Here is a 14,964-nt window from a genome sequence, read left to right on the forward strand (position 1 = left end):
ATTTTTTCGCTACTCCTCCTCCCCCTTCCCAAAAGTCGTTTGTTGACTTCCATCTAAAAGGAAACGCTCTCCCGATCTCCTTTCTCTTCGCGCGCGCGAGTGTGTGTGTGTGGTTGTGTGTATATAGGTGGTTGTGGGGTGTGTGTGTGTGTGTGTGAGGGGGGTACGTGTGTGTGTGTGTGTGATTGTGTGTATATAGGTGGTTGTGGGGTGTGTGTGTGTGTGTGGTTGTGTGTATATAGGTGGTTGTGGGGTGTGTGTGTGTGATTGTGTGTATATAGGTGGTTGTGGGGTGTGTGTGTGTGTGTGGTTGTGTGTATATAGGTGGTTGTGGGGTGTGTGTGTGTGTGTGGTTGTGTGTATATAGGTGGTTGTGGGGTGTGTGTGTGTGTGTGGTTGTGTGTATATAGGTGGTTGTGGGGTGTGTGTGTGGTTGTGTGTATATAGGTGGTTGTGGGGTGTATGTGTGTGTGGTTGTGTGTATATAGGTGGTTGTGGGGTGTGTGTGTGTGTGTGTGGTTGTGTGTATATAGGTGGTTGTGGGGTGTGTGTGTGTGAGGGGGGTACGTGTGTGTGTGTGGGGGGGTTGTGTGTGTGTGTGCGTGCGTCCGTGCGAGTACGCGCACGCTGCTCTTTTCTTTTTCTTATCCTGTGCCTTTACCCCAGTCCAGTACCCAGAGAATAACTTGCATCGCATTCGAACAACCTTGTAATTTTCTTAGGCTAAATTCAGTTTCCCTCAAGCATCTGAGCAACTTGAATTAAAAAGATTCCAAAACAACCTAAGTGGCGGAGAGAAAGAACAAAACCTTGCCATAAATAGGCCTGTCGGGTCGCCCAAAGGCCGCGGTGTCTGACAACAAGGTCCTGGCCTCAGCTCCCGTGCTGCCATTGGTCAAGGATGATGGCGGAAATAACGTCAGAAATAGCTCCATCGGCCTCTTCAGCGTGGATTTGCGTGGGAAAGCCGCCACGCTGTGCTAAGGGGCTCCGCTCACATATATGTAACTACAGCAGGACCGACGACGCACTGCCCATTATCCAAGCCCGCTACACGTTGCATGAAAGGAAAACAGGCCAAGTACTCGTCATAATCCCTGTCGCGGCATAAATAATAGGCAGTGCGTCGTCTGTGCCGCTGAAACGGCGCAGGTATATTCTGCCCATAAGGGGCTCCGCTCACATATGTAACTTAAGCAGGACCGACGATGCACTGCCCATTATCCAAGCCCGCTACACGTTGCATGAAAGAAAAACAGGTCAAGTACTCGTCATAATCCCTATCGCGGCATAAATAATAGGCAGTGCGTCGTCTGTGCCGCTGAAACGGCGCAGGCATGTTCTGCCCATAAGAGTAACTAACTGTAGAGAGTCGTTGAATGAAGCGAAAATGAAATGTTCTTCTTCCGGCTTTGCTCATGGGCTGAAACTCCCACGTTCACTCATGGTTTTGCACGAGTGGATGTGTACGACCGTTTTTACCCCGTCATTCAGGCAGACATACGCCGATTCCGGGGGAAGCATGCTGAGTATTTTCGTGTTTCTATAACCCACCGAACTCTGACATGGATTACACAGGATCTATTCCGTGCGCACTTGGTCTTGTGCTTGCGCACACACGAAGGGGGATAAGGCACTAGCAGGTCTGCCCATAAATTGACCTGGGAGATCGGAAAAATCTCCACCCTTAACCCACTAGGCAGTCGCGGCCGGGATTTGAACTAGGAGGCCGATGTCTTATCCACTAAGACACTGCGCCCGACTTGTGTAACAACTCCCAGGTTCTTAGAACCCGCAGCGTCAATTTGACAGAATTTAGTATTTAGGGTTTTGGCCTGGCGGATGACCGTGATTGTGACGGCACAAATTCTATCCAGTTCCTGCTTCCCATTATAGATCACTTCAGCTGTCAAGAGCAGAAAAGGTCACCGGCTTTTTGAGCCTTTTACCCGCTAATAAATCTGTCGACTCCATCGAAAAAGTGCGTTGTTGGTTTTTTTTCGATGCTTTGTGTTTGCAATCTCAACACGCATGCTCGGCGAAACACAAAGATCTTCGTTTTCAAATTATGTACCCATAAACAAAACGTCGCCTTTCAACACATGGCTTTTGGAATTAGACCACTGTTACACGACACTTGAGATTGCCACAAGTTCTCAAACGTCGTATAGTTGTGTTCTTTTATTCTACGTCGCCCGTCTTCGCAGCAGCAGAAAACAACACGTCAAATTGTGTTCGAGGATTTATTTAGCATTCCATACATACAACTGCACATCGTAGCAGAACTCAAAGTAGAAGCCTTTTTACATACAAATCGCGCTGGCCAATATAGTAAATACTCAATCTCGAGAATATTCCAGACCGAACATGATACAACTAAAATTAGATGAACTGCCCATGGACTAGAATAGTGACGTTCTCTGTGACGTACATCAAAAGCGCCGACGCACTTAATCCGAGCGAACGCCACGAACCCACGACTCAAAACAACGTGGTAAACAACTTGTTTTGACAGGACAAGAAAGTTCACCTGCATTCTCGTCCAAACATAAATATTGTGTTTACAAAATATAATATCGGTACTTTCCCACAAAGTACAAATAAGTCAACTACATGTAACACACAAAACTGAACCAAAGTTCAGCAACGGCAGCGTTTCCTAACAACCACCAAGAAATGAATGACGTGTGAGACTTGTTACAACAAAATCTATTGAGTTCAATGGTGTCATTGTTTAAAGGCACCATGCAATAATAACACTTTATTGTCGTGTGGGAAAAACATTTTCCATTTTCATTTGAATAGACAATAAAGTGTTGTTATTGTTATTCTGTGTTGTTATTGTTATTCTGCGCATGATCATCTTCATCGCCACAGACCTGAGCGTGCTTGCACGTGCAATAAGACCATCATTTCTCCTATACACATTGCAAACCTAAATAGTTTGGCTGCACAGCGGACTGTTGTGCCCAACTGATTCAGCACATTGACATAGGTGTCATTTACGAAATTGATTCATTAAAAAACACCCACGTTTTTGTGTTTTTGTGTTTTTGTGTTTGTCTTGTTACGATTCCTTTGCACTTCATTTTCTTCTACCCTTTTTCGTTCGTATGGTTCCCAAATAACGTTGTCGACCATCTGCACACTGGAAATACAGCAGTACCTTTGATTGATTGTTGTTGTTGCTTTTTGGGTCCAGCGGACCATATAGGCCAAATCAGGACCCCACAAGTTTAACATTAAAATTAAACCAATTTCAATAAACAATATCAGGAACGTCACCCGAAGGGAACACAAAAGCTAAATCAAAACCCTACGTGACAAGGATTTTTAAAATTCAAATCTTAAAATAAAGGCCAGACTCCCTTAAAAATCCAAAGAGAGCTATAGAGCTGACCTCTGTAAAATATATGTTTCAAACTAGAGGTGTCAAAATACTTCACTCGTTGATCATACAGATCAGCGCATTCGGTGAGAAAATGGCTCACAGAAAAACTATTATCACAGACGAGCGGTACCTTTGATGAGAGGACAAACTTTAATTGGAAACAGCAATCAGTGTTTCTGGGGTGTGGTTGCACTTTAAATCCCAATGAACGTGGGACTTGAACTACACCAAGGGCAAAGCAAAGCCATGCTTAGATGTTTAATAAAAATAAAAAAACGAAAAAAACAAGGGTTACATTAAAAAGTAAGTAAAATTATTCCCCCCTCTGCTTCTTTACCTCTGTAAACTTGTAGAGCTAGTTATTTTTCGATAATGACCCAGCAACCAAACAAATAACGAGCCAGCAACAGCCTGAATCCTCGATAGTGCAATGGGTTGAGAAGCTGTTCTGTTTCGGTACTACTTTTCCGACTGAAAAGTTCCGAACAATCTATACGTACGAAGTATACATCTCTGGAGCAAACAATACAAACATACCGCATTTAAATTAACAACTACAGGCCTGAACACATGAATCTCCATATAAAATCCATGAGTTCGGTTGTTTTCTGAATCTAGATCTGCCGTGAACAAACCGTTCATCACAAGCGAATTCCCAAGGCAAGTAACTCATACTCTAGCGACAAGAGTAGTTCCCCTTCTTTTAACGCAGTATCTTCGACAACACTGACTGCAATCCGACGGTCAGTTTTCAACAATATTTCATTTTATAAACAGATCACACGCAACCAAATGCACACATCTCATCAATTTAAACAACATAAAGCGGTTTCATACACTAGTTTCCCCAGAAAACTGAACTTCATACAGTAATTAACGTTGGAACACGGGTGCAAAAGTTCGTCTGCTAGTCCCATTTGACGAAAGAACATTATCCTAAGATAATACTAAAACATAAACAGAACACACAATATCTGCCTTTACCGCCATAGCAGAATAACAGCATATCTGTGTACTTTATTTTAGTCCAAAACAGGGAAACTGACAAGAAGTGTTAACAGAATGGAATGATTTGCACGGAACTATACAACCGCGCATTAATCGATCGCCTGCGCAGGTTGACTGGTTGAGTGATTCGGATTCGATCAAACTTTCGCACAAAAACTCCTGTTTTCTTTGAATAACTGAAGAAAGGAGGAATAAAGAGGTTACACACCTCGTCTCAGTGATTATTAAAAATAATGGTCTCAGTTCGCGGTCATGAAAAAGCTCGCTGAAGCTCGCATTTTTCATGATCCGCTAACTTCGACCATTATTTTTAATAATCACTGAGACTCGGCATGTAACCTCTACGTAAACACTCACACAAAATCAATTTGATATTACCCGCTATTACGAGTTAGTCGTGTGACAGAGAGTTTTCTTGCTGGCGAGAGTTGTCAACCCATGGTATCCAACTAAGAAGCAAACCACTCTCTGAATGGTAGCTTCTGTTGGCATGGGAGACTACCCTCATCTGACAACCCCAAAGGGATATCTGTGAAGGGAAACACTTTGATTTAAGACCAAAGTGTGGAATTGATATTTATTAAGAAAGAATTTAGAAATTTAGACAAGTTTTAACCAAGAAATTAGGTTAAAACAAGGAAAAATTTAAAAAGCCTAAAGGGTGGTAACTCTGTACCAGCCTGCAGATCCAGAAATGGATACGCGAACAAGTTAGATCTAATTTTGAAAAGGTTAAACAGGAAAAGCGGTCAACTTTTCACTGATGTTCAACACAGGACTTGGTAAAGAAGAAGTTTTCTGCAAGACTTGTTCAATTGGATCGCTTTAAAGGCGATGCAACTTTCTCGATGACCACATTATAAAACATCAGAAATTGTGAAAGAAACAATTGAAAGTTATCAGAGACTTTCTTCCGAGATTTGTTAAAATCTCTTTGCAGAGAAAGAGAGATATAAGTATCCCTTCACAGACAGCCTATTGGGAGCATCAGACCTCCTCAAGGGTATATATATACAGGAGAACGGGGTTGGTGTTATTCTTTTTCCGTGAAACACGAAGTACACAGATAAAACGTGGTTGACTGACCAAGGCCTGTTGGCACACTATTCAGAATACACAACAAAATGTAACAACACTTTGATACCCTTTTTTTACGTTCGTGATCACTTGAATTGAATACCAAAAACAGTGTTTAAGGTAGTGACTAAATGTATGTGAAGGTAACATTTTTCAGAAATAAATGCATAATCAAAATAATTGTTTTCGGCATCAAAGCGTGTAACATACAATCTTGCACACGTTTGCTTTAGTAGTGGCAAAGAAGGAATGCGTGTGACATACATGTTTGATAATTAGACACAAAACTCCAACATAAATCAAAACTTATTGCTAGTGTGTACTGCTTTCTAACCGGACCCTTTTCTCGTTTCAGGGCAGTGAGTTCTTCGCGTCACGCCTGAGCCGCTACCGCCCGGTGTATCGTAGTTCAATATAGTGTATAATATCTCTTCTCCTCTGCCTTTCTAACCGGACCCGCGGCGTCTCGTTTCAGGGCAGCGAGTTCTTTGCGTCACGCCTGAGCCGCTACGGTCCGGTGTACAAGACTCACCTGCTAGGCACGCCCATGGTGCGCGTGGTGGGCGGGGTGCACGTGAAGCCCGTACTGCTGGGGGAGCATGTCAGTGTCAGGTCCAGCTGGCCGGCCAGTGTGCGGCGTCTGATGGGCCCCCGCGCCCTGCTGTGTCAGCACGGGGATGGACACAGAGTGACCAGGCGGGTGGTCAGCTCGCTCTTTACGCCCACCGTCCTGGCCACCTTTGTCCCCAAGATTCAGGTGCGTTGATGTTGTTTGCGGTGGTGTTGTTGTTGTGTTTGTGTTGTTGTTGGTGGTGTTTTTTGTGTTGTTGTTGTTGGTGGTGATGATGTTGTTGGCGGTGGTGTTATTGTTTTGTTGTTGCTGTTGATAGTGGTGGTGTTGGCGGAGGTGTTATTGTGTTGGTGTGGTTGTTGTTGGTGGTGGTTGTGGTATTGTTGTTGCTGTTGTTTTGAATGGTGGCGGTGGTGATGTTGCGGGTTGTTGTTTCGCTTTTAATTCCTGCAGGGCAACGCTCAACATCTTTGCCTTTCTGTTTTTCTATCACATTAGCCAGGGCGAGGGAAGGGATACTAGCTTACGGACCCCTTTACGTAGCAATATTTTTACTGGCCATCCATTTATTGCCACGATCGACCCTTTAACGGTTTCTGTCGGCTGTTGGCCAAACACTGAATTCTTTCATTTGACAAATAAATCAAGTGACGTCAGGGCTGAGTATACGCTGACGCTGACTTGCGACCGTGACACTTTGAGGTTACAAGTACATGTATACATGTATGTATTCTTGCCCCCCGACAGATGGTGATGGACCGCCACGTGGACGGGTGGTGCCGGAGGAGTGAGGAGGAGGGGGAGATCCTGGGCTACCCGGCGTGCCAGGAGATGTCCTTGACCTTGACCCAGGAGGTCACGCTGGGGGTGAGCACGGACAGCACGGAGATGGAGCCAATGCGCCGTGCCATGAAGGTCTTCCTCGCCAACACATTCTCCATGCCGATAGCCGTCCCGGGCTCTGGGCTCTGGAAGGTGAGGATTGGAACTATACAGTGGTACATATGAGAAATTCAGGTCTTCTTCTTCTTCTTCGTTCATGGGCTGGAACTCCCACGGTCACTCGTGTTTTTGAAAGAGTGGATTTTTACGTGTATGAATTTTTTTTACCCCGCCATTCAGGCAGCATACGCCGATATTGGGGGACATCTTGAACAGTCGGTATTGGGGGACATCTTGAACAGTCGGTATTGGGGGACATCTTGAACAGTCGGGAGTCTTACAATGGGGGTACATTTGTTGAAGTTATGAACACAAAGTCTGAGAAAACAGTGTCTTAAAAGGGAGGGAATCTTAAATTGGGATGTTTTCAAAGGGGGTTCCACAGCTGTATTTTGCTTCATACAAACATCCTCTGTCGTGCGCAAGGAGTTATTGTTTAATGTATCGTTCCTACAACTTGTATGGCTATCCAGGACCGATACAAGTGTGTTTCTTTTCTCAGTTTCGTCATACGCAAGTGACGCAGTGGATTTACAACCTTTTCTATGTCGTTCAGAAAATTAACATCTTCTCCCATGCCTGTCGCCATCCCGAAGCAGATCACTTCCAAAACCAAATCCCAAATTCAATATCGGCGCTTCTTGAAAATGCACAATCCTAGAAGATCCAAACTTTAATGTCCGCACTGCTCAGAAATGTGAAAAAGGACATACCTAAAAATAATATCCTTTCTTTGAAATGCACAATAGCGAATATCAAACAACAAATTCAACTTCGCACTTCTAGAAGATAAACAACAGCTGGGCTGAGGGGCACGAGGGGCACGAAGCGAGAGTGGGCGCCACCCAAACGGGAGAGAACAAACTGCGGGATTTGATTCGTTGAAATCACAACACATAATAATAATAATAATTGTCAGTAAGTACTGGTGTCACATGACTGATGTGAACCAGTTGATTGGCTAATGGCGATGCGCCAAAACTGCTAGCGCACTCTTGGAGTGCGCTAACTTTTCCACAGAGCGTATTCTTCCGCCCTTTGCCTTAGTGAGAGTGTACTCTCATCCTCAGAATTAATTAATGACATGTAGCTTATATTCTCCACAATACCAATGATTATGACCATAAATTTCCTGCTTCTCAATTAAAGCAGAAGTGGGTTTTTTTCTGACAGATTGCATGTGCCTGTGCCACAGTTGCCACTGATCTAAAAATAGAACCCGCTGTGTCTAATTTTTCAGTTTCGACTTGCGAAGATTCCTCTCATAATTATGCCATGTTAGTGGCATGTAGCTTATTATCCACATTACCAAATGATGAGTTAGTATACAATTCCCAGCAGCTAACAGAAAACACAAGTGTTATTCCGATAACGTAGCAGCTAGATCAGCACGTAGCAGACTACACTGAAATACGGCTGCATCTGTTCAGTAAATGAATGTTTTCCGAATTATTATTTCAAGGCAAAAACAATCGGAATCGAAAACGTGTAGGGTTTAGAACGTTCTTACCATATATAAGACTTATTACCAACCTGCCTCATGCGTGCAGACTCAGTGCAACGTGACGAGCAATTTTTGTTTTTGAAATGAGACTCAGTGCAGTGGTTCGATTGCCATAGCCTAGCAGACGACATAAATCCCGCTCAGCAAATTAACATGTTGGGCAAATGTGAACGATAAAACGATGGGGATATAATACGTGTAGGGTTCAGAGCATTCTTACCGTTTATATTTAGTACCAGACTCCCCGATGAGTGAAGATACCACACGAGAAACATGCCACATTTATTTTGGAAATGTGCTTTCCGTCGACCTTGGCAAGGGGCAAAACTCTGCACAGTCAATCTGTCGAAGCTCGATGAAGGTTTCGAATCGCCACTAACTAAGAGCACAGTCCTTTCTCCGAGTTTAAATGAGGTCTCTATGAAAGATCATCACTTTTTAGCTTAACGCTACACTGGAATTTACCAACAAAAATTAAAACAAGAGTTTGCGTGTGACGAAAGCACGACACACTTGAGACAGCCCACACAAAAGTAGATCTGACACAAACCTGACCACACAGTTATGCCTATCCAAATGCGCGTTGCAAAATGTGCGTTTTGAATCTTCTTTTTTCTCTGGCGGTACTGACAATATCGTTATTGAAACAATCCCAGTGCTCTAAGGGATTTATAGAGCAAATCTCGAAAATAATTATTGAACTCAGCGCTATGCGCTTCGTTCAATAATGAATTTTCTCGATTTGCTCTATAAATCCCTTAGTGCACTGGGATGTCTCAATAACTTAAATAATAATGATAATAATAATAATAACTGGACATGTTTAAGTGCCTAACCTATGGCTCTAGGCCCTTAATCTCAATGTCAACCAATCCAACACCGCGGCTGGCTCCCGACCGGATGGTTACTATAACCTATGGCTCTAGGCCCTTAATCTCAATGTCAACCAATCCAACCCCGCGGCTGGCTCCCGGCCGGATGGTTGCTATAACCTATGGCTCTAGGCCCTTAATCTCAATGTCAACCAATCCAACACCGCGGCTGGCTCCCGACCGGATGGTTACTATCTCCTGCACCTCGGCCCTGGTGTCCAAAAGTTGCACACGATTGATAGACCTCCTCTTCTACAGGGACTGCGAGCCAGACAGCGCATCCTGCAGGAGGTGCGGAAGAAGCTGGAGAGCAGCCAGCCGCGAGGTGACGCCGACTTCCTCAGCCAGACGGAGCTCATGCAGCAGTGCCCGGAGTTTCAAGGTCGCCATGACCTCATTGAGGACAACAGCCTCGAGATCGTATTCGCCGCCTACGCCACCACATCCGGGGTCTTCTGCAACACCCTGCTTTGTCTGGGCAGGTGGGGTTTTCTTTTTTGAATTTGGACGTTCTGTTTCAGTTTCAGTCTGTGTGTTATGTTAGCGCATCATCAGTTGATGTCCATAATAGGTTTAAATGCCCGTGATGACGTAAAGAATCATTAATTAGGGTCGTCTAGTGATGCCTCCAGTAGGAGAACCTTAAGATGTTTTCTCCCATGCTTGTTTGGTTCATAGCTGCGTCGCCCCTTCTGACAACTTCAGCGGTACATGATTATTAGGGTCGTGTTTTATTCTGTAAGTAACATGGCTGAATTCATTTGTAGCGTTTGATCTCTCAGATGCTTCTGGTGCTAAAACAACTGCGAATGAATAACCCCTTTCATAAACAAGAAGAAAATAGTACTCCAACCACCCTCAGACGTTTTTGACCGATTTCAGTGTGAATAACTGCAATGTAATTCAGAAAGCGTGTTGCTTCTCACCAGAAATCCCGAGGTGCTACGGAAGGTGGAAGCTGAGCTGGAGAGAGAGGGGCTGCTGGATGACCCCTCTGTGGCCTTGACCTATGACGTCATAGGACGCTTGGAGTACGTGCACAACGTCAACCGAGAGGTCATGAGGATGTTCCCACCGGCAGGGGCAGGCTTCAGGAAGGTCATCAAGACCTTAAACATCGGGGTAGGTTTTCGTTTGTTGGCTATTATTGTTTATCATCGTTTGTTGGCTATTATTGTTTATCATCTCTTCAGCAGCGAGTCATATTCCAGACCGATGCAAGTTTGGAGGTTTCCGAAGACTCTGCTTTGTGAAAAGCCATGAATACTGGCGTGGGTCTTTTGTTTCAAAATTCATTGGGAAGAAAGAAAAAAACACCATTTCATTCGCTATATAGCTTTGAAGACATTGGTAATTGCACTGGTGTGGGTAAGCATTCTCACGCGTATACACTCCTTAATTTAAATAACACATTGGCAGTTTGTAAAAAATATAATTAAAAAACTCAGTGAACTTGATATTAACAGGCCATAGTCATCATAGAACTATAGGATGATATCAGAAAGATCAACTCGATACGGTCGGGAAGTTATCTTACGGTACATAGAATTTGAAGGGCTGTCGTTGAAAGTGTTATGCAAACCGTTGTCTGTAGTTCGTCTTTACTAATGTGTACATTGGAACCGCGCTGTCTATACACTGAGATAATTAAGGGAGGGGGAGAGTCTTGAAATGGAGGCAAATTTTATTATTGTCTCAGGTGCCAGGAGATTCGACCCGTATAACTCTTACTGCACATTTCGTATGCATTAAGAGCGCTTACGTCCCTTCATTTCTCAGTGCATTGTGTGTCGTGACAGGGCTGCCAGATCCCCAAGGACTGGACAGTGGCCTACAGTATACGGGAGACGCAGCAGACGTCGGACTGCTTCCCGGAGCCCGACCGGTTCTACCCGGACCGCTGGGTGGACCTGGACAGCGAGGAGATGAAGGAGAAGATCCGCTTCCAGTACATCCCGTTCGGCGCGGGTGCACGTAAGTGCGTTGGGCGGCGTCTGGCCATGCTGTACCAGGCCGTCTTCCTGGTGGAGGTGGTCCGCCGCTGTCGCTTCCACCTCAAGAACCCCGCACCCGTCATCAACCACATCCCCATTGTCAAACCCGCGGACGATCTGCCTGTGACTTTCCGCAGGCGCGGGACTGCCAATCATTCTTCTAAGTCTTGTTGATTGATCGCTGGCTCTGGGTGTGGACCGCTCTCTAATAGGTCGACCATTGAGACCTCTAAACCTTGCTGATTAGCCTGTGACTCTTGGTGTGCTCTTAGCCTTACTGATCTCTGGCTCTGGGTGGAGACTGTTCTCTAATAGGTCGACCATTGAGACCTCTAAACCTTGCTGATTAGCCTGTGACTCTTGGTGTGCTCTTAGCCTTACTGATCTCTGGCTCTGGGTGGAGACTGTTCTCTAATAGGTCGTGCATTGAAGCCTCTAAACCTCTAGCCCTTGTAGGTTGTTCGGTGCGGCTTAGATGAAGTTCACTGAAACCTCTAAACCTTGCTGGTTGGTCTGCGACTATTGGCGTGGACGTTACTCTAACGGTTCGTTCCCGCGTGATCGTTGCAGGTGTCTGGGATGTACACGGTGCACTTGTTATGTTATACTAGATGAATACCCGCTTCGCTGGGTACGGCTGCGCCGGGAAGAAGTCAAGCCGAATACCCGGTTGCGCCGGGGACCCGGCTATGCCGGGTGTACGCTGGCTTTGCCGGCGCACCGCACGGAGGAAGGGAGACAAACGCGGCTGAAAACACTGGAGAAGATAAGGAAGAGTTACTTGGAATGGATCCAGAGAAAAACCAAAATCGGTTCAGCGCTGCGCGCTGAGAGCACGTGTTGAAATATCTCATCGATGAGGTTGTGTTCGGGGTGTAGCTGAATACAGTCTCCAAATTTGAAAAAGATCCACCGAGAACTTTGGCTTGGCATCGCGGACACACACACAGACAGACACAAGTCGTATATATATATAGATGAAGTCTTATATCGCGCGCGTATCTCCAGACTCGGACTCAAGGCGCAGGGATCTATTTATGCCGTGTGAGATGGAATTTTTTACACAATACATCACGCATTCACATCGACCAGCAGATCGCAGCCATTTCGGCGCATATTCTACTTTTCACGGCCTATTATTCCAAGTCACACGGGTATTTTGGTGGACATTTTTTATCTATGCCTATACAATTTTGCCAGGAAAGACCCTTTTGTCAATCGTGGGATCTTTAACGTGCACACCCCAATGTAGTGTACACGACTGAAGGGACCTCGGTTTTTCACTTTGCTTCGTTCACGAAAGAAGTGATGGTCTTCCAGACGTGGATTCGTGCTGTGGAGTTCTGTTCACACAAGTTAAGGTCAGAACGAATAATTGCCCAGGTTTGACCCTTTGTGGTTTACCGAACGTGAAGCAAAGCCAGAGGTCCTCTTCGTCGATCACTACTAGCCAAGAAGGAATCAATCTTTTCGGGCAGGAAGTGTCAAGAACAAATTCCAGATGTCCTGCCATGCAGAACCTGTTTTTGTTCAGGCTAGTGACGCACAGTTCAGTATTGGGGGTTGCTGTGCTATCCGTAATTTGTTCGTTTTAGTCAGATATGTCAGTGAAAGTGAACTATGCAGATATTTGTAAAATTCGAACATGTCTTTTTTCAGTTGGATATTATGTACCTTCGTTTACATTTATAATTGAGGCTACCTCTGAAACTGTTCATTATTTTTTTAGTATGACGTGTTGTTGTTGTCGTTGTTGTTTCTCTGAGAGTTAAGGCGTGGACGCGTGGGCACGAAGGGGATCGGGGGGGGGGGGGGGGGGGGGTTGACGGAGTGGCTCTTGGCTGATATTTTATTTCTTCAATACCTCATACGAATTAAGCGATCACTTATCTCAGTTGAACAAAAAATGGTCGTCAGAGAGAGAGAGAGAGAGAGAGAGAGAGAGAGAGAGAGAGAGAGAGAGAGAGAGAGATTGGAAATGTGCGCGAGAGAAATGTATAAATTCACGGTGATGACGAAAGACTGAACGACAGACAGAGAATGAAATAAAGTGAGAGTGCACTGACAAGACAAGGAATACAGGAGTGTAGCTAAACATAGTCGTCTCCTACACAACAAATAAAACGTACCTTGAAGGGGTACTGAAGGAGGGAAAAGCCAATGACTAAAACAACAAGAAATTCCTCTGATAGGAAAAACACCCCCGTTGGTCAAAGGGAAATAACCATTCTCACTGCCACCAACTGAGAAGGTTATTTCCCTTTGACCAACGGGGGTGTCCGTCTATAAGTCTTTGTATAATTTTAATCCACCAATAACTCCCTAACCGTGTGTTTGACTGGTCCCAATTTTTTGTAAGGACCGTCTCAGGAATGTATAGAACCTGTTCACCAAGTTTGGTGACGATCGGTCCGTTCATTCTTGAGATCTACTTGCGAACACAAACACACAAATACCGCCACAAACACACAAACACATCGAGTGAAACCTATACACACCCCTATACCGGGGGTGTAAAAAGCCAAGTTAGTAAAGGAATCGTGAAGTTAGTAAAGCTTCACAAACAGTGCAGCCGAGATTTTCTTCAATTCAAACATAAAGGTCGACTGTAAGTGAAGTGATTAATTTGAATTTGCTCCGCCATTCTATGTTCATGATGTTTTGTCAGTGGTGACAAACAACAGCACAAAATATCTCAACAGAAAACGGAAGAGTGACCGGTGAACGTGAGAAACTACTTAATTTTTTCTCTTTTGACATCGTTATCTCCCAAGCGAGAATTCCATTAAAGAATTAACAATAATGTGTCCATAAACGGGAAACATTGTCAGTGGAAATCAATCAATCTGAAACGTGGGCATATTTTGTCGTCTGACATTTGCGTTGATTTTTATCAGACACGCAGAGCTTGCAGTTTGCTGAACGCCCTCGGCCAATTGCACACGTGTAAGGATTTTTAAAACGATTACGATTTTTTTTTAAATCACAAAAAGTTCGAAAACAAGGTTAATTGGTCGATCTGACGTGCTCTAAAACACCATTAGTTGTATTCCCTACACGCCAAACTTTGTTTTCTTTTTGATTGGTATTCCATATCCTGCAAAAATGTCAATTTACTTTTGATTTAGTTTAATTGTATTGACTGTATACGATGATGTCATCCACATCTGTTTGTGAGCCTTAGAAAGTAGTTCACCGATATCTCAATTGACTGGGGTCCTGATTTGGCCTAAATGGTCCGCTGGACCCATTAAGCAACATTTAACTAACTAATCTCAATTGAGCGAGCTGTTCCAAGAGGTCTCATCAAGTTTGAGTGGGATGATGTTTGTTCCACCAATTTCATTTTTGTTTGGAAGAATTAAAGGTAATTTTGTTTTTATCTAAAAATGAAGGCATTTTGCACTCAACAGAAGAAAGACATTATCGGACCAAAAACGAAGATGTATTTGAGGAATAATTTGATCAGTCATCATAGCATGGCAAATGGACCGGTCACGCTTTTCTTGAGATTGACGTCACTCGATAATGTTCTTTTGATAGCAAATTTAGCGTAGCATCTCCCTTTTGGTAAAATCATAAATACACATACACAAGGAATGGCA

At 44.3% G+C, this 14,964-nt stretch overlaps 1 protein-coding gene across 1 annotated transcript in view; it reads left to right on the forward strand.

Annotated features, from left to right (window-relative positions):
• The window catches only part of LOC138983184 (cytochrome P450 26B1-like), a 37,152-nt gene extending 24,035 nt beyond the window's left edge, over positions 1–13,117 (forward strand). The window contains exons 3-7 of the mRNA XM_070356595.1: positions 5,952–6,233; positions 6,744–7,022; positions 9,624–9,847; positions 10,295–10,487; positions 11,165–13,117. Coding sequence (XP_070212696.1) covers positions 5,952–6,233; positions 6,744–7,022; positions 9,624–9,847; positions 10,295–10,487; positions 11,165–11,533 — 1,347 coding nt within the window. The 3' untranslated portion in view covers positions 11,534–13,117. The remainder of the gene's footprint in view (positions 1–5,951; positions 6,234–6,743; positions 7,023–9,623; positions 9,848–10,294; positions 10,488–11,164) is intronic.
• Positions 13,118–14,964: the final 1,847 nt, after the last annotated feature.

The sequence above is a fragment of the Littorina saxatilis genome, linkage group LG12 (assembly GCF_037325665.1).
Source record: "Littorina saxatilis isolate snail1 linkage group LG12, US_GU_Lsax_2.0, whole genome shotgun sequence".
In the NCBI taxonomy this organism is placed as follows: domain Eukaryota; kingdom Metazoa; phylum Mollusca; class Gastropoda; order Littorinimorpha; family Littorinidae; genus Littorina; species Littorina saxatilis.